The sequence below is a fragment of the Prionailurus bengalensis genome, chromosome D1 (assembly GCF_016509475.1).
Source record: "Prionailurus bengalensis isolate Pbe53 chromosome D1, Fcat_Pben_1.1_paternal_pri, whole genome shotgun sequence".
In the NCBI taxonomy this organism is placed as follows: domain Eukaryota; kingdom Metazoa; phylum Chordata; class Mammalia; order Carnivora; family Felidae; genus Prionailurus; species Prionailurus bengalensis.
The window spans coordinates 48,237,898-48,258,961 of NC_057346.1; the positions used below are offsets into that span (position 1 = coordinate 48,237,898).

At 37.0% G+C, this 21,064-nt stretch overlaps 1 protein-coding gene across 12 annotated transcripts in view; it reads left to right on the forward strand.

Moving 5' to 3' along the window:
- DLG2 (discs large MAGUK scaffold protein 2) overlaps positions 1–21,064 on the forward strand; it is a 2,073,554-nt gene that overhangs the window by 1,156,442 nt on the left and 896,048 nt on the right. Inside the window, exon 1 of one of the 12 annotated variants that reach the window (XM_043580078.1) lies at positions 12,588–13,102. The exons of 10 other annotated variants lie outside the window; for them this stretch is intronic. In XM_043580078.1, the coding sequence (XP_043436013.1) occupies positions 13,025–13,102 (78 nt within the window). In that variant the 5' untranslated portion in view covers positions 12,588–13,024. Of the gene's footprint in view, positions 1–12,587; positions 13,103–21,064 lie in introns of those variants that run through there. One more of the 12 variants, XM_043580081.1, reaches the window with a different exon arrangement.

Here is a 21,064-nt window from a genome sequence, read left to right on the forward strand (position 1 = left end):
CCTACCACTATATGCCTAATTAAGACCCTGAATATATCTGCTGCCTTCATCAGTCTCGCTGATATCCGACTCTGAACATGTTTATCATGATTAAACATTTATTGACATTTGTCTAATTATAGTATAGCTATTGCCTTTTCTTCCTCACTTTCTACTTTTTCTCAAATATGCCTCATACTTTCCAACCCTTTTACTTTAACTCATGCTGTTTTTCCTGGCAAACAAATGTCTTTTTTTCTTTTTATCTGTTTTCTAAGGACCAACTCAGATTTTCTTTCTTTTAAAGCCTGTGTTCCCCACGCCAGTTCATGGGTGAGTGAATGTTATCTGAAGTTATAGCACTTGCTCCTTCTCCATTTCATTTACTTTCATTTCATCATAAGCCAATGTGTGATACTTCCTGTACTATTGTACTGTGTCTTAAAGATAGGAATATTGAAGACGAGATAAGTTTTGAAAATCAAGAAGTGAGGGACAATGCAGGATTCAAAGCCTAATTCTTCTAGGAAAATGGCCCTGAATAAGTTACTTAATTTCTGAGAAATGTAATTTCCTAATTTGTAAAAGGAAGATAATATTATTTGACTCGGAGGTATCTTGAGGTGATTACATGAGATGAGAAAGTTTTCCACTGAAGATGGTACTTGGCAGGTATTTTTTTTAATTTATACTTTAATTTTGATTTAAATTAGAAAAAAATGGAACTACAATATAACCATTGATTCTCTTTTAATTTAGTCTTTAAAAATTATTCCTGGCTTTTATTTTACTTTTTAATCTTATTAATATTATATTTTTATTGTAATATTTGTGTGTTACTTATTACGTATAGAAGACGAGCCTTATTTTTGTTTATTTTCGTGACAAATCATCTTTTAAAAGTTTATTTAAGAGTGGTTGGGTGGATCAATCAGTTAAGCGTCCGACTCTTGACTTCATCTGGGGCCATGATCTCCTGTTCGTGGGATCAAGCCCCATATGGGGTTCTGCACTGACAGCACAGAGCCTGCTTGGAATTCTCTCTCTCTCTCTCTCTCTCTCTCTCTCTCTCTCTCTCTCTCTCTCTGTCTCTCTCTCACTGCCCTTCCCCCATGCTCGCTCTCTCTCCCTCTCTCTCTCTTGCAAAATAAATAAACTTAAAAAAATATTTAAATAAAAAAGTGAGTCAAATTAAATTTAAAAAGTAAACAACAACAGAGGTAGTATATGAATATGATTAAAAATGTATGAGATTTGTAAATACTGAAATAAGGAATGTTAAGTACTTTAGTGGGCGAAAGAATTTATATATCTTGAAGACAAAGTGCTTTAATTTCGTATAAACATGTTTAAGGTAAAGTAGCTGACATAGGGCAGGCACCTAGCAAGTCAGTCTCCTTCCCTTTTCTCTCTATTCAGCTGTGAAGGTACAACATGGTGATACTATTAGTTTTTTTTTTTTTTTTTTTTTTTTTTTTTTTTTTTTTTTACTAATATATTCTTTAAGCTGGAGAGAGGTTGCCACTAACATCAGGAATATTTCCAGTAACACTATCTGTAGTTGACATTTGCACTTAGGATTTCAGCAGCTGCTGCTTCTCTTTCAGGTAGGTGGCAGGATGGAAAAGGAATACTTTGTATGTTTTCATTAATAGGTCTCATTTTAAAGGAAATGAAAGAAGGAGTTAGTTTGCTTATTTATATATTTGGTTTCATTTATGTATTTAGTTTTAAATATTTATTTGTTTTTGAGAGAAAGAGAGTGTGTGTGCACTGTGAAAATAGCATATGCATGAGTAGGGGGATAGGCAGAATGAGAGGAGAGAGAGAGAGAGAGAGAGAGAGAGAGAGAGAGAGAGAGAGACAATCCCAAGCAGGCTCCATGCTGTCAGCATGGAGCCCAAGCCCTACACGAGGATTCATCTTACAACCATGAAATAATGATCTGAACCCAAATCAAGAGTGGGGTGCACTTAACTGACCCAACCACCCAGGCACCCCTGGTTTTTATTAAATTGTGTAAAAGATCACCTGTACCTACCTAAGGAGGGGAGGAATTACAGAGTGAAAAAATTGATAGCTTGTAGGCCATGCATCAAGAAGTTTCACTGATTTACCTTTTGCAATGTTTTTCAAAGCACTTTGAGCCGTTCTTATAGAAACTTTGATTTATCTCTTACAGTATGCAGATGAATATGAAGTAAAAATACAAATAGAAGGTAATAATAAATGCTTAATGTATGTCTATACAGTGCCGTCCTGTTTTCTCTCAGAGGTATGAAGCAGCTTAATTTAACTGATATGCTCACTCATTTGTTCATTCATTCAGCAAATAACTATTAAATTATTCAAATATATTTATTGAGTGCCTGCTATATGCAAAAGACTATTCAGATCCTTGAGGATACAAAAATAAATACGCATGGAAAATTTTTTTGAATTGTTCATAGTCATTTAGGGGACAATATTTAAAGTAGTCACAAATGAATGTAATAAGAGCTAAACCTGAGATACGTACAAACTGCAATACGAAATGTTAGTTTTAGCACAAGAGTACAAACTGGCTCTGTCTGGAGGGATCAGGAAGTGTTTCATAGAGAATTATTGGGACAGTCCCAGAACATGTATAAGGATTTATGACATATAGAATAGCAAGCAGCAGGAAGTGGTGGACAGAAAGGACTATAATGGAGGAAATCGCACATAGAAAGATGCAAGTACATGTAGTCTGTCAGGAAAATAGAAACTGCTTTTGTGAAGACCCAAAAGGTGATACTGCAAGACTAAAACTTCATCAAGAATGGCAATTGGACTTGAACGATCATTGACTTACAGATCAATTTTTGGGTCATAAAATTATGGACTGATAGATTAGTTGATTTTAAGAGGGATTTAGAAATTGATTATATAGTGCAATACCCAGAGGTAAGATGACTGATAAAAATAAAACTAAGAGCATTGACTCCCAAATTAGCACTTCACTTCCATGGATGGGAATATTTCTGTTGTTGAGATAGGTACAGTACTGGACTGTGTAATGAATTGTAATTGATAGGAATGTCCTTATTCCAATGCTCTCAGGTCACATGAGTGGTGTTGAAATGACTGTATTTGTAGCATGCTTTGGCAAGGCAGGAAGATTTGAAGAGACTGAACTGAATTCTCTGTTACAGAATCACTCAACTACTTTTTAACACTGTGTAGCTGTTTAGGGAAAACTATCTTTGGTCTTGTGTATTGCATTGTTTTTTGTTATTACAAGTCAAGGTTCTTGCATGTTCCATTAGATACTCATTTTTTTCTTAGCTGCTGGCTTGATGTTCTTCTACTTTGCTTCTCACCTGTATTCACTCAGCAATGCATTCCTTTTGATAGTTATTGCCGTATCAATCTACATCCTCAATTATAGCAAAATTTAATTGTAAGCATGTGGGCAAATCATAACACATGGATTCAAAACTACTCTATAATTTCAGGATTCATTTGAGTTTTTCTTTTTATGAGTGATCTGTAAAATGAAGAGAGTCTCTAAGACTCAAAAAAGAAAAAAAAAAAACTTTTCAGAAAGCTTAAGAAAATATTCATCTGGCCCAGAAAAGAGATGTTTGTGAAACATTTTTATCATACCCATAGTGTGTGCCAGGCGCCACTCTAAATAGTTCACATATATTATTTCATTTGATCCTTATTATCAACACAGTGGTATAGTTTCCATTATTACCCCATTTTATAGACTCAACATTACTTGTCCAAGGTCACAAATGTGGTGGTGGTGGTGGTGGTGGTGGTGGTGATGGTGGTCTATCACACTGTTAATTCTAGGCCATTGATTATTATATATAGTGATTTTTGAACAGCATTTTAATTAGATGACTTCCTGGAATTTCTCACATGAAACACTTAACAATACATTTTATACATACTATTGTCAGTTATGTTTTTAAACACTAAAACCTCATGTGTAGCCCAGTTAAATTCTTCAGTTTGTTTTGGGGTTAATGTAGAGGCATGCCAGTTTGAGTTGTTTAAGTTTGTATAAAATGATGGCCAGAGCAGTGATATCTTGAACTGATGATGGCATCCTAGGGGTATGTGGGGCTCAGTATGAGCCCTTGGGTCAGAGTGCAGGAGTATTGATGCCTGTGCAGGACAAGACATTTGGACTTATGATCACCAAAGGAAGAGAAATGAAACAGAGACTATTGCATAACACAGAAAACTAAGGATTGTCATTTAATAACAGAGCTCCTGAAAACCTTTATTCATTGGGGCATCTGGGTGGCTCAGTCAGCTGAGGGACTAAGTCTTAATTTTGGCTCAGGTCATGATCCCAGGGTCATGGGCTAGAGCCCCATGTAGGGTTCTCCACTGAGCATGGGGCCTGCTTGGGATCTCTCTCTCTCTTCCTCTGCCCATTTCCCCTGCTGGTGCTCTCTCTCTTTCCCTCTCTGTCTGTAAAATAAAGAACAAAACAAAACAAGACAACTTTTTTCATTAGCTCAGGAAAGCAATAAAGAAGTGCATTTTTATTAGTAGTAGGAAAAGAGAAAAGTAAGCTTGACCCTTTTGTGTGGGGAGAATAACACTAAACTGAATGTTAAACATGAAGGTGCTCCTGGGCTAGTGAAACCTCTGGGCAACTAGCAGAAGGATATGCAAATTATTCTGTAGCAACAGTCACGTAACTAAAAGCCCCTGGGACTCCCACAGGAAGTACAGTTTTACTAAAGAAGATTTTAGAATAAAAATGTACAGATATATATAGAAACTATCCACCATGAATGGAATCAGCAGGATTAGACTTCCCAGAAAATTCGGTTATAAGAGTAACAGAAAACAACTACAAATCAAATGTGTTTTAAATTAAAAACATGACAAAGGAAGGAATAAATATCATAATTAAAAAAAAACCATAATACCATTATAAAAGATCAGGTAGATTTAAAAATAAAATGCATAAAATCTCTAGAAATTATATATATGTGTATATATATATATATATGTATAATCCATTAACAATAAGCACTCTATAATAAGGAAAATAATATATTAAAACTTAAGATAAAACCAGTAATTAGATGGGGCGCCTGGGTGGCTCAGTCGGTTAAGCGTCCGACTTCGGCTCAGGTCATGATCTCGCGGTCCGTGAGTTCAAGCCCCGCGTCAGGCTTTGTGCTGACTGCTCAGAGCTTGGAGCCTGTTTCAGATTCTGTGTCTCCCTCTTTCTCTGACCCTCCCCCGTTCATACTCTGTCTCTCTCTGTCTCAAAAATAAATAAACGTTAAAAAAATTTTAAAAAAAAACCAGTAATTAGAGCTAAGGGTATAACCCTGAAAATAGCACAAAGAAAGGAGAAAAAAGAATAGTAAGAGATATATGAAGCAATAAGATGGGTCAAATTAAATGGTCCAGGAAAAATATTATAGATTTTTGAAGAAGAGAATAGAGAGAATGAGGTGGAATATTTAAAAACACTAGGAATTTTTTTAATGTTTATTTATTTATCTAAAGAGATCTAGAGAGCATGTGTGCATAAGAAAGAGAGGCAGAGGGAGAGGGAGAGAGAGAATCCTGTGCTGACAGAGCACAGCCCTCTGTGGGGCTCAATCCACGAACCGTGAAATGATGACCTGAGCTGAAATCAAGAGTTGGACACTTAACTGACTGAGCCACTGAGGTGCCCCAATAATTTTTTTTAATTATCAGATTAAAGAACCATAATGAGTTCCAAGCAGAATTCTAGGAAAAAACATTGTATTGAAATTGCAGTTCAACAAAGACTAAGAAACCAAAATCTTCAAAAAAAAACCATTAAAAAGAGATATAGTTCTTACAATTGAACAATTTGATTGACAGCAAACTGCTTTCATAAAAATAGATGACAGAAGACAGTACGAAATAATGTCTTCCAAGTGCTGAGGGAAAATCAGTGTCAATCTAGATATCTCCCGTTTCCCTATACTATCATTCAAACTCTAAGCTGAATGTAGGCTGTTCAGGAAAAATATAAAAAGATTGAGTATGTTTAATTATCACAGATTTTTTGCAAAAATAACTATTACAGTATGAACATTAGTAAGAAGGGAGTTTAGGAGGTCTCAGATGCTAAAAATAAAGATGAAAAAACAAATGGATAGCATGTGAGAGTTGTTTTGAGTAACCTTTAATTGTAAAAAAATAATGATGCTGATAATGACTGATTTGGTTGGAAATGGCACTACTATAAGAGAGAACCAAAATGCTGTAAATTAATAATAGGGAATATTGGGTGTAGTAATGAAATGATCAATTGTCCAACTTTATAAAAATTAATTTGAAAAATATATCAAATTAAAAGGATGAATAGCCCCTCTGATATTAATATTTATTCTAAAACATATTAATATAATGTGATATTGACCCAGGTAAATAAAAATAGAACAATCCAAAAAGAGCCCAGAAACAATTATATGCACATTCCTATGATCTAGATATATTACTTAGTAGCATTAGGAGTCAGTAAGGAAAAGGAATAACATTCTTATATACCAGCAAAAAATTTTTAAATGAAGATAGACAACTGGCCATACATATGGGGAAAAATCGGTTTCTATTTTGCAGTATAAACTTAAAATAAATGAAAATTTACTTGTGAAAAGGAAAAAAATGTTTAGAAGAAAATATAAGATAATGTACTTATGAACTTTGAATGTACACAGCATAAAAGAAAATGTTGATAAATTTTAGTATATTTTAATTTTTAGTGAGGATTCATATGTGTATAATAAAACATAAATGCAGTTTAAAGGAGTCAGCGATTGGGAGGCAATATTTTCAGCACCTATAATAAATAAGGAATCAGTGTCCAGAATACATAAAATAATTCCACAAATCAATAAGATAAATATAACTTAACTTAAAAATGGGCAAAGGCTATGAACAGAAGACAGTTCAAATTTCCAATAAACATATAAGATGCTAAGTCTCACTAGCAATCAAGACAAGGCACATGCAAACTACAAGAATATAACATTATGTATGATGTTTGGGAAAAATTATGAGGTCGTATTATACCATGTCATCTATAATATAACACTTGTATTAAACTACTAATTATATAAGTTGGTGAGAAATTTTTAATGAAAGTTCAAGATGGACATATCCTATGATCTGTCAATTATATTTTGAATTACCTCCTGTAGATAAAGTTATATGTACTTAGAGAAGTACAAGAATAGTTAGTACACATTACTTTGAGATGAATTTGAGGTTAGGTGGGGTGGAGAGATTTTGATTATGTTATAAAGGGTTTACTTCTTTAAAATGAATCTGAATCAAATATGGCAACATGTTAATAACATTCATTAAATCTAGGTGGTAGGCACACGGGTAGTGTCATATTACTTGCTTACATCTCAAGATGACTAAATATCATGAGTACACATTTAAAAGAAAAGGTATGTGAGATATTCAAACACCAAAGAATTAGTTTTGATGATTTTGGAATCAGAAAAAAAGAGATAGGTTTAGCCCATTATAATGAGATTCAATGGGCTTATTATTTATAGTAGTTCCAATATTTTTTCCACACTTGTCTGTAACTGATTGTTTCTTCAAGGCAGAAATATATCCATGTGCAACTGGGTCAGTTTGTACACATTCATTCTGATATACATATAAAGTTATAATGACCATTTTTGCTATTCATACAAATAAAACATACAGAGAGATTAAGCTATTCCTTTGCCTTTTTATATACATTGGTACTAATTATTGTGCTTTTTCCAGCTAACATTTATTATTGTGGTTTTATCATAAAGAAACCAAAAAACTTATATTCTTCCTGATTTCCCACATTATTTTTCACACATCTGTTAGAAAGCCATCCCACACTGACATTTCTTTATACATTTGTTCTCCCAATCATATAGGACTCCCTGAAAGGAGGATATCTTACTCATTTTGGGGCCCCTAGTGTTTGATGTGAAATAAAAATCAATACATTTTTGTGGAAAAGTATTGCTTACTTTTTTAGTCATACAAGTAACAATACTGATATATTCTCATTGTAGAAGACTCACATATTACACAACCATACAGAGCAAAATGTAACTGTTTTTATCTTCCTTTCCCACTACTCTCTATAGAGGTAACTGATACCAACATCTTGGTATTCCTGTGAATTAAAGTTAAATATTCTGTTTATACTCTTTCAGTCACAAATTCTATGTGGTATGTATCTGACACCTGGTTTTTAATAATAGGATAATATCAGATGTTAACCAAAGGACTATAAATATGAATGTCACATATGCAAGCAACTCAAATATCTGAACATTTATTGGTTTCGTACATTAACTTGTTTATGTCTCAAACATGCATTTTCTTTGGTGTATGTTAAACGCCTAACCTAGATAGATTTTCAAGCTACCACATACTAGTTTCTAGGGTTTAATGTTTACTCTGTTATTATAATTATCTGTGATATATTTAGGTGTTTTTTGAAAGGAAATCATTCACGTGCTAGGCAGAAAATGTAGTTGTATAATACTTAATTGCTTGATTTAAACATTGCATTTACCTTGAGAATTCAGGGGAGGCTCACACAGTGTGTGTGTTGAGGCATGAACCCAAAGCTGCTTAAAAGGATTAATGTTGCCTCTCATAGTCAGCTGCACTGGTAGGCTTCTGTCATATGAGAGGTATTAAAAAAGAAATTATAAAGGAAAAAGTCTGTCCAGGTACTGATGATATACAGATGGAAAGCATCTGAAAACTTGTTTCCCTGACACAGCAGAGCTGCAAAAGTTATTTATCTCAATCAGCAGAGCAAGGGTTAGAGACTATTAGAAGTTACTGTAGGCAGCTGCCGCCTTGTTTTGCAGCAGACACATCCACTCAGAGAGAACCCAGGGAAGATGGTTGTACAACTATGGCCATGACTTCATCCCATTGACAAGGCACCCATCTTCAAAAAACTTTTACAACTGAAAATCTGTGGCTATGCTTCTATCAACTCTTCTAGTCTTTCCAGTTTGAGGCTTTTCCTGTTTCGCCATAGACACTTTGAATAAATATAGTTTGGACACCTACATTGTGCTAAGCATTAACATGGGCATGGGTCTTGACTACAAATGACTTACTCCACACTGTCCTTTCTACCACCAATTGTCTGTTTAAGGAACAGTAGTTATTGTTATTTTCAAAGTAAAATCTTAGCTGGTAGGCCCAATTTATTTTCTTGAGAACTCCATCCTGTAAAAGTTAATAAAGCCTCTGGGTCAGGTGTGTGAAGAAGGTCATTAAAGGTTGAATATAAAAGCAAAACCAACCAACAAAATGATCAAACATCAAAGATCTCTCCAAGCTCCAGTTTTAGTGACTTAGGAAATCTTATCTTATGAAGAAAGTGCAAACATTATTTTCTGATCTGGCAGTCCCATCAGAGTAAATTAACATTCTTTGATTCCCTCTATGATATCAGTGGTTTGAAAGCTCAACATTTTTTTTTTCTCACCTCTTTATGGACTAATTCCATGTTAAAATATTAAAAACAGAAATTTCTACTCATTAATTTTGGGAGGGTTGCCCCCACCTTTCCCCTTTCTTTCTACTTTATTCTGTTCACTGAATAGTCTTTCAACTAAAACATGGTTTGGACAACCTTGTATGCAGGAGTAATGAATACCTTTAGCATCATATTAGGGTAAGCTGTGATCCTGCTGAGTAGCTCTTTGAAAACTAAGCAGGAGTTATCATTTACTTATTGCTGGATTTTTATGGCACTTTTCCCCCAAAGACTACAGGGTGCGATGTGGAAAATTTTGCACAGGGGCTGTTGAAGAGTGACAAAAGGAAATTCAAAAAAAGTCACATTCATAGGAAGTCAGAACATGGGGCAAAAGAAACAGCTGATGGCAAAACCAAACTGTGGGTGGCAGGTATGCACATTGAAGAAGGTAGAAGGATCTGGGTTGCCCCAAGGGTTCTGCTGTTAGCTTTTCAGATCACTGAGTCATTTTGCCAGAGCCTTAGCCCCTGGTGAATATCACACATTTCTGTTCAGTACTCACATGAAGACTCATAATCAGAATCATAGACTTAGAGGGCAGAGAGGGGCCTTAAAAATCATCTGCATTATTGTCTTGCTGTACAGATGAGGCAGATCAAAGAGAACAAGGAGCTTAGAAGCAAAGCCAGTGTTAGCACTCAGGTTGTTTATTCATTCAACAAACACACATTGATTTCATTGTGCTAACCACCACTTAAGGCACCATTTGTTACCTTAGCAAGTAACATAGACATGGGTCTTGACTACCACTGTCCTATCCTACACTGTCTTGTTCTGCCTTCAGTTCCTACAAGGATATCTACTATAGGAATCCCACCTTATCTATGGGTTTACTTCTGAGGTATCAGCTACCTGCAGTCAACCACTGTAAGGAAGCAGATAATCCTCTTTAAGACCTGCACTGTTGGTGGGAATGCAAACTGGTGCAGCCCCTCTGGAAAACAGTTGTGGAGGTTCCTCAAAAAATAAAAAATAGAACTACCCTATGACCCAGCAACAACACTACTAGGAATTTATCCAAAGGATATAGGAGTGCTGATTCATAAGGACACTTATACCTCAATGTTTATAGCAGTGCTGTCAACAATGGCCAAATCATGGAAAGAGTTCAAATGTCCATCAACTGATGAATGGATAAAGAAGAGATGGTTTATATATACAATGGAATACTACTTGGCAAAGAGAAAGAATGAAATCCCGCCATTTGCAACAATGTGGTTGGAAATGGAGGGTATTATGCTAAGTGAAATAATCAGAGAAAGACAGATCTCATGTTTTCACTCATATGTGGAACTTGAGAAAATTAACAGAAGACCATGGGGGAAGGGAAGGGGAAAAAATAGTTTCAAACGGAGAGGGAGGCAAACCCATAAAAGACTTAAATACAGAGAACAAACTGAGGGTTGATGGGAGGGATGGGGGAAAGAGAAAAGTGGGTGATGGGCATTGAGGAGGGCACTTGTCGGGATGAGCACTGAGTGTTGTATGTAAGCAATGAATCATGAGAATCTACCTTCAAAACCAAGAGCACACTGTATACACTGTATGTTAGCTAACTTGACAGTAAATTATATTAAAAAAAAAAAAAACAAAAACAAAAAACCAACCAAACAACAAAGACTTATCTGGGGAAGGTCAGCTGTAGCCTAAGGCTATATCACAATGCCTGACATCACATACCTCACTTAATCTAATCATGTAGGCATTGTATCATCTCACATTATCATAAGAAGAAGGATGAGTACAATATAATGAGTTATTTTTGAGAGACCATACTCACATAACTTTCCTTACAACATATTGTTAGAACTGTTCTTTTTTTATTATTAGTTACTGTTAATCTCTTCTTGTGACTAATATAAGTTAAACATTATCATTATCATAGATATGTGTGTATAGGAAAAATATATATAGTATATATAGGTACCATCCATGGTTTGGTTTGGTACCATCCATGGTTTCAGGGATCCACTGGGGATCTTGGAATGTATACCCCACAGATAAGGAAGGAATTCAGCACATCTTATAAAAGAGCTTTTGGTTGACTGAAGACCCAACTCTCTTTGAAAGTAAACCTCAAGTGACTTAGAGTGAGAGAAGGGAATTCTTTTCCAAAATCTGTGTGTTGACACTCTTTGGACCATAGGTGCTCTTAGGGCAGTTCTGTCAGATCAGCTGGAAAACATTTACTGGATTGAGTCTCATCTGTCATTGGAAGGAAAATTTTCCCTGCCAACATGAGCAGTCTATTTTTTTGCCATCTAGTAGGATGGGGAAAGCTTAACCATTATCTCTCATTGGAGGAAAGACTTGTCCCTTAAAATTGACTTTATCTTTAAAAAAGCCTCACATAATAGTCTAAGCCCTAATAAGATACTTGGAATTGAAAGCACCTGGTGGTAGAATCAAAAGTGAAAATTCTTCAAAGGAGCATGGTTTAAGAGTTTGCTGTAAATCTGTCTTCCCAAAAGCGATTATTACAGTTCTTCATCTAACACTGGATATTACTGCAAGAAAACCCTGGGGTTAAAAAGGAGAAGATTGCTGCACTTTAGTTTAAAGGTAGATTTAAGCCCCTCTCCCATCTCCCAGTCATTGAAATTTGAGAAAATGTGTGCTTATAAAAGAGGCCCTGGTTGCTTTAGAGTAGAACCCAGGAGTTTGAAAACTAAGGACATCTACCCTAGCATTTAGGAGTGCACTGTTTCTTCCTCACTTTGCCCTTTGTCCCAGTCCAGTCTCCAAAGAAATAAAGTGTTGCTCTTGCAAGCTGTAGATAACAATGGCTGATAATCAGAGATAAGACTTTCCTTGGACCAAAAGAAGTTGAGGAGGGGAGACAAAGGAGGGACACTTCTGTTTCCAGCCATCCTAACAGCTGGAAATTCTTGGAGGTTCAGAGCAGGATTCAGGCTCCAGGGACACCTGTTTGTGCCCTCAGGGCCAGCTCCGTGGTGGCCTTGCCTCTCCCCCAATGCCTGGCAGCTCCTGTATTGGCTGATTTACCTGCGAGGCTGTATGTGGATCTGTCTTTCCGCGGCCACTGCCGCCAGCACGTACTGTCAAGACAGAGGGAAGCCAAGCGAGGAGTGCAAATGCCGGAGCCTAGATCGGGAGGTGAGCCGCCTCCCGGAGGAGTTGACTGCGGCTTCCTTTCCTCCTGACACACATGGAGTTTGGTGACGGTGCCCAAGGACTGCAGACAGATACTTAGCGACTGGATGTGTAAGAGCCGGCTCCTGAAGGCAGCACCCGCCTCACCCGGACCTCCTGCTGGCAGGATGTAAATATACCTGCAGACCGGCCAAACAGGACTGCCTTCCCCCAACCCCCCTCCTTCCTCCCACCCTCTCCCTCGGCTAACCAGCATGAGAGGAACTGAGAAAGCAACAGCCTGCAAGTGACAGCTCCAGCCGGATTCCGTTTGTCTCTGAGCCGAGGTGGGAAGTTGATTGTGCAGCAGCTTCATTGTGAATTCCTTCCATTGGCATCGCTATGTTTGCCTCTATCTGGTATGCCAAGAAGCTGGGTCGCAGGTTCGTGCACAATGCCAGGAAGGCAAAATCAGAAAAGGTATGGAATGAGTGGGGATGAAGATTACCTTTCCGATTTGCCAACTGTCTGCTCTGGACTGCTAGTCTGAGTACAGACGCAGTCTTTATTAGCTTGGGATGAGAACCTGCTTCTCACTGTGAATGTAGTCCATGCCACTTACACAAGGGGTAACTCTTGGAGCCTTGCTACTTAGGGATGGAGCATTGGGGGTTAAGCAGGATCATCCGCTATTCAGAGTATTTGGTGAAATCCTCAATTGATAGAGTGTCTGGACAGAGACTTAATATTCCTTTTTAGGGTGAAATCAATTTAGCAGCTGAAATATTTGCTTCTTCCAGGAGCTCTCTAGTAAACTTGTTGCTATACTGCATTATTTTAATTCCTACCGTGTTTGGTTCTGAAGGGGGCATTATAAATCCCTGAGCCTTCCTCCAGTACTTGTGTCCTCGGAGCACATATTTGGGACTTTCAGTAACACTGACCAGACTTCACAGGGGTGCTTGGTATCTTTTCAGATCAACCAAACCATCATTTCAAGTGTTTACAAGAAGTAAGAATTATATTTGTAATTGAATGGTCATGGCCATTTAGAGAATGGCTTTGTATTTCTTTTATTCAGCATGACTAGTTGTTTGCTCCTAGAGAATATCTGTGTAGATTTCCCTCATTAGTTATCTTTCTCTAAGAAAATAAAATGGCCTGGAAGTCTTAAGATGCATTACAAGCTTTTATTTCTAATCTGTCCTCTGCTTTTGGAGGCACTGACCAAACTGTCATATTAAGGACATTTGGGGTCCAATTTGATAGGTGCTCGGGAAACTTCCTTAGGTAACAAAATTTTGTGAAACTGAGATTTTTCCTTATTTCTCTGAGGATCTTTGGTCCAGTTTCCTTTCTGCCTTAAATCTCCTCATGAGATTGACCCAGAGATGGTTTTCCTGACCAGTGGCATAGTCCTTCCTCTTAACTGCAAATGTTCCTTCACTTTGACTTGCTGTTTGTTCCTTCTGAGTGGGAATGTTGATAACATAAACAAGAATCCAGGGATAAACCGACCTGTGATTGTAGTGTGAAAAGAGAAAACATCATTGGAGTTCTGACTTTTTGGGTTGTAGCTTTTTAGAATGTCCAGATCTGACGATTGTAGAATGATGACAGACTTGTTATTTAATGGCACTTGTGGTTGGGGAGGAGGGCAACGTTAGGGTAGAATTGATCCCTTTCCTATTCTGTATATCCTAGGTAATACTATTGTAAAAATTGTCATGTACCAGCAGCTTATATATTGAACAGTTGGGTTTTGTTTTTTGCTTCTCAAGTAATTTTTAAGGAAAGAGACTTGTAAGTAGGTCTTTTATTGGAGCAAATGTTTTGAAAAAGTGCCTTCTTCTTAGGAAAATTATAGGTTGTATGGATGAGAGGACTGTCAGGACCACAAATGGCTCTGAAAGCCACAGGGAGATAATGCCTTACACCAAATTAGTATGCATAGGAAAGTTGAATCTCACGGTGGCACTTAATTCAGGCATGGGCCTAAATGTGGAGAACAGCAGTCTGAAAATACTTTGTATAGAACCTAAAGGGATGGTAATCCAACAACATAACATGGGCTTCTGCTTCCTGAGAATGGGGAGAAGCTGGTAAAGGGCCTTTGGTACCTATCTCCCTTTCATTTCTATGGTGGCTGATGCTTAGAATAGGTAAGAAGAAATCAAATATGGGGTTAAGGGTTTTAAACTATTTGTTTTTCTTACTCAGGGAGGAAAGAAATCAACATTGGAGAACTGAAGTTTTGTTCTCTGAGTGATACAGACCAAAGGAAAATGATTAACTTGAATGCCCTTGTGCTATCCAGGGGAACTAGGAGGAGTTAATTTTGAACACTAGGTGATGAAAACTAACATGAAAATAGCATCTTTTTTTTTTTCATGGAATTTGTATTCACAGAGTTCCTGGAGTAAATTAAAAGGTATACTGCCTTGAACAATGAAGGCCCTCAGTTGATGCATGGTGAATGGAAATAGCTTATTTATTCTGTATACTTAATTTTATTACATGCCTTATTTAAACCAACTATTGTGGATTAATATTTTGTCTAATGAGTTCAGTAATATAGTTTAACTAGGAAGGCAGTTAACAAATGACACTGCAAGCCGAATAAATTCACATAAAGTATTACTATAGCATCAGAGATCACATAATTGCAAACACAGAGGGGGTATAAAGTGCTGCTGACTATATGTTGTCATGCTTTATTATAAAATGGAGGAAGATGAATAAAATTAGATAATTATTAAGTTTTATTTAGACAATGACTGTTATATTTAAATGTGAAAGAATTATTGATAGATTCATAGCATGTTGTAGCATTTAGGGATATAAATCTATATCACAGATAGTGCTTGTGATTTTATCTTAGTACCCTCTGTAAATTTTGGCTTCTTTTTGCAATAGGTAGCATAGTTTATTTCCTCCAACTCTAATAAAACAACCTGCACCCATCATAGCCCATCAGTCCTATTTTAGCATTCAGGTATGATCTGGTAAGTGTATTCCTCAAGGCTGGGGTTAATTGAAAAGCTAATTGGGAATGTGCAGGCCTAAATGCCATCCCTAAACATGCAGTATGCCTTATTCATGGTTGCCTGGTCTACTGCTTAACCTCATTCAATGCCAATAGAATTAAATAGCAACATGGAACATAATAATAAGCATAACAATAGTATTAATGAGAGTCTCTATCTATACACATTATACATCAGGTACTTTATGCATAGAGTTTCATTTAATCTTCACAGCAACCCTGTAAGGTGGAAATTGTTTTTCTTGAGTCCCAAAGAGAAAAGTAGCTATCCCAAGGTCACAAAGTTAGTAGTAAGCATCAGTACTTGAATTTGAGCCCAAGTTCACCCAAGCTATTCCAAAAATGACTCCTTGTGTCTATAGTGTTCTTTTCCATCCATCTATCATTTACCTATCTTGTCTGAATAAGGTTAATCATTCCTTCTTATCCTGTCTCCCTCTGTTTTGATATTAGAATTTGATAGTCATGAGGTTTACAGAAGCAAAGTTACCGATCCTGTAACTCAGCCCTCTTATTTCTGATAAGACTATACCTAAGCTGCCTTGAATAGACGATTGTCTATCCTGTTTTAAAGACTTTACACTCTTTGTCCTCTTTAGTTGGGTAAGTATAGCAAGCTATCATCTTGGCACCTATTATTCCTTCCAAATAGCTAGTAATTGTCATATCATCATCACCTAAACATTGGCATTTATACTCATTGCTAATCCTATTGAAACCAAAAATGTCTTTCATCAAAGAGAACCAAAATTCTTGGCAATTGTAGATGCACTTTCTTTTTAGAGTGAGTCAAAGATATTAGGTGATTCACATTGTCATTTTCCAAAAAAGAAAAGCAAAAGGCTCTTTGTTATTCTTTCATTAAAAAGACAGTTTGTGCATACCAATAAATTCTGTGAACAAAACTACCTTAAATGTGATGATATGAAATCAAGACTACTGGGCTGAAAAAGAATACCTCCATTTGAGTAATTATTCTTTCTTTATTTTTTTGACCCTCTGTAATTAATTCAGACATTAGTGTCTTACTTTTTTGCCTTTTTGTCACATTTCAACTTAAATTGCTTAATTTAGTCCATCTCTAGATTGTATTACTCTGAAAGGGCAGCTGAAGAAACTTAAGATAAATTGAAATGCAATTTCTGGTGACATAATAATATGCAAGATTATAAAACACTTGAAATTGTGAACCTTCACTGCCCCATCAGCATTGCTTCTTTCATTTGTTTTTGTCTTAATTTTTATATTTATTTTTATTTTAAGCGTATACCCTGAAAAGTAGATGCATGATGCATTTAGGAAAGACTGGCAACAATATCCATCATCTGATAGACACAACTGTGGATGAGCTTTTCAGTGATATATAACTTACAAGAGAGGTAACTGAGACCAAATAGCCTGACATTAGGCCATAAAGAATTCTTAAGGAATTCTTTAAGAATTAGCACACTGATTCTACCCTCCTTTCCATCTAAACCAAACACATTAAATCAACATAAACTAAAATGAAGGATAATCTAGTAATGGATTTGCTGGCAGTATGGCCAATGAGAGACAGTAATGTCCTGGGTGACCCTAGTATACATTAAAGGCATTGAGCTTAAGGTGAGGACCTGAGAAAGGAAATTAAATTAGTCCTGTTCTTTGCTATCCAGCCTAAAGCCACTCATTGTGGCTCCTTTGTGCCTCAGTTTTCTCTTTGTGAAATGGAAATAATACCTATGCTTTAGTAGAGCCCCAATGTCCTCAGGATACAATCCAAACCCCTTAACATGGTCTACAAGGCCAATCATGATATGGTCTCTGCTTCCACCTCCTCCACTATACCTCGCCCCTCTTCCGTGAGACTCTAAATTTTTTTTTAATGTTTATTTATTTTTGAGAGAGAGAGTGAGAATGTGAATGGGGGAGAGTCAGAGAGAGGGAAACACAGAATCAGAAGCAGGCTCCAGGCTCTGAGATGTCAGCACTGAGCCCGACGCGGGGCTTGAACTCACGGACCGTGAGGTCATGACCTGAGCTGAAGTCGGATGCTTCTCCGACTGAGCCACCCAGGCGCCCCTCTTCCATGACACTCTAAATCCAGCATTCTGTGCTACTTTCAAATCCCATGCTTTTTCTAGCTTCCAGGGTTTTTCTTATCCAATCTGGTTGACTAGCAAACCACAAGCAAGCCCTACCCCTCACTAATTGCTTGTCAACCTTAAGTGACATCACCATCATTAGGAAACCTTCCCTGGTCCCTATAAGCGCAGGATGGGTCCTCCATTGGCTCCCACAGAAGGTTGTACATTGGCTGTAATCATGTTTACTTCCTTGTATTCCTCATTAGAATGTTGATTCTCTAAATGAAGGACTGTTCAATCTTGTTCACCTTATTTCAAGGCCTAAAAGAATTCCTGGAATATGGTTATCTCTCATACTCTGTTTCATTGACTAGCTTGTCATCAGCTGCAAGGTGCTCCATTATTTCATGAACTATTAAGGGGAAAAAATATTTTCAATGGAACTATAATGAATCATCAATTGCAAGATGCATCTTGATTTCAGAGATGTTCAAAATATAAAAAGAAAAGTTTATTTTTAAAATCAGTACTTCAATACAATGAAGTATGGCATCGCTGAAAGAATGAATAATGAATGGGCTTATTTTGAGGATAAATGGGTTAATATAAATAAAGTGTTTAAGATTACACTTGTTACCAGATCACTTTTATGTCTTTGCAAATCATAACAATACTTTGCAAAGGGAAATTTGATAGTCCTAAAATATGTTACATATTTTATTCTGTGCTGATCAGACTAAACTTGTATCATATGTCCTGTTTTGGATTTAGGAGGGTAAATGAATAGAGGGAAAATGGAAATGAAGGTTTTAGAAGAAATAGATTGAAAGCTATCAAACTGGGGCCATTTAGATTGCAGAAGAGAAAGCTTACAGAGCCTCCTGGTCTCTCACTATATATTTATATGTCTAAACAATGATAGTTAACTTTTACTGAATTGTTTTTATGAGGTAAAAACTATGCTAATATGAGGATCTAGTGAGATAGTTACCATTATTAGAGCAAAAACACGTCATCATTAGCTGGCTGGGATTAGACACCATATCTGACTCTAGAGCTCAGGCTCTTAACTAGTAAACGATGCTCTGTATATATGTGTATATATGTGTGCATATGCTGTATGTTATACTATATATATGGTTCATGTTTACATTGAGCCAGATATCAAGTTTATTTTTCCCCATAAAAGATAAATATAAAAGTTAAATGTAAAATCAAAAATTTAGCTTTAGCATAAGAAGCAACATCCTGATGTTGAAGACTCTCCAATCCCCAGTGAATGATAGAATCTTCCTATGTCTATTTTTGCCCCATGGCAGATTGAAGAGTAGCCTGACCCAGAGAGAGATGGACAGATTGTCCTCTCAGGTCCCTTTCTTAGAGCCTTCTGAGTCTTTGAGAGCTCATCGGTCGTGAGCAGCAGCATGACTCAGCGCCAGTGTCTGCAGGCTGTGGTGACAGAGAGGACAGGTGTTTGTCCACACAAAATGCTGCCTTGCAGTTCTCCCTTGTCACCTGGCAGGTGAATCAAGCAACCAAATGGATGGTAGCACCTGTTCTGAAGTCCCAGCACTGCTACTCACCCTGGAAGAGCACAAAGTACAGCTGCTAGCAATACAAGGAGGGAGACAGAAGGGAAAGGATATGATAAGAAAAATGGCTAAAATGAAGGAGGGGGAGATAGGCTAGAGAAGAAGTTAGCAGGTCACAAAACCACTGTAAAATTGTTACTAATAATAGTAATGCCTTGCACAGTGACATGCACTTTACATTCATTATCTCATTTAATCCCCACTACAACCTTCTGTGGTAATCTTATTTTAGCTCCCATTGTATAGATAAAGAAACTGAGGTATAAGATTTTACAGAATTTGTCCAAAGTCATAAATAGTGGAACCAGCTTTCAGAGCCAGATCTGGCTGAATCCAGAGCTTGTATCCCTAACTATTCATGTGCTCTTTAAACTTTTCTTGGAGTGGGTGAGCCAATGATGTAGAGAAGGGACAGACCAACACAGTGCTGTCTTTTCATCTACCTGTGCCTTATCACTCTTGAATAGCTATGTGGCTGGAAGTTTCTCATTGGGGGTCCTCTAGGAACCAAATATCCAGGCAGTCTACCTTCAGTACAGTTCACAGAACTTTAGTTGCAAAATGGCTTTGGTTTGGTTTGGTTTTGTCTTCAGTATCCTTTAGAACGGTATTTCTCTACCTGGTACCATTCAATGGCGTGACATTGAATGGTGAAGATGGAAGTGGAAGCTCTCCCATCTGACAAGATTAGCTCAACCATGGTGATTCTTGTAGAGATAAAATTGATCATCAGATAAAGTATATATCTCATTTACTTATGTATATTTGGGGGGTTAATAGAGAAAACATCCCACTTTAAATAATGCCTTGTAGTATTCACTAATTTCATCTGAGTCAGTTTTATTTCCCCAAATAAATTACAAAAAAAATTTATTAAATTATTAAACCATTGTAGATTCTGTCTCATTTCACCAGGACACCTAGCACATAGTAGACCCTAAATAAACCCTGGTTGAATGATTGAATTGGATGGAGAACTCTGAGCTGTGTGGGAATAAAGACTGGATTAGGGGTCAGTAGGCCTTGTGTCAACTGCCCTGTCCCAACCACTTGTGCTAACCACTTGTGCTACTCGGTTAAGTCTTTTAATCTCTCAGGGTTCTTGGTCTGCAATCAGATTCCTTTCAATTCTAACATTCTCTGCTTCTAATCAAGATTTGCTGTAAGTCAGCTGAGTCCTTAGAGGGAAGGATTTGATCTTACCTCTCTTTGTGCTCCCCACATCTAGAAGAATGCCTAGCATTAAGAAAAATTAAGAAAATTTATGTCAAATGAATATACACAACAGACCTGGAATGTCTTTAGTATTGGTAAGAAGAATATAGAAAACTTACCCGTCTTCAAACTTGAAGCAAGATTAGAGACCCTCAGGGGCTTTTCTTTGTTAAGGAAATATGAGGGAGTTTATAGCTCTAGGGTAGGAGGCTGCAGTACTCTTTCTTTCCCACTCTCCATGCCACTAATACTGAAGTGAAACAAACAGTAACCAGCAGAATACCAGTGTTCTCTTCAACTACCAACAAGGATATGTCAAACTGTAAAATTTCCCAGCTGCTTTGTCCCACATGCCAGAAAATTACAGGCTTATATTTGAGCATGAAATGTTTGTTTCTTGAACCTTCTCAAATCTGAAAATTCTAGTTATGTAGGGAATCCCCACCCCACTTGCTGCGGACTGAATTGTGTCTCCCCACCCCAAATTCATATATTGAAGCCCTACCCCCCAATGTGATTGTAT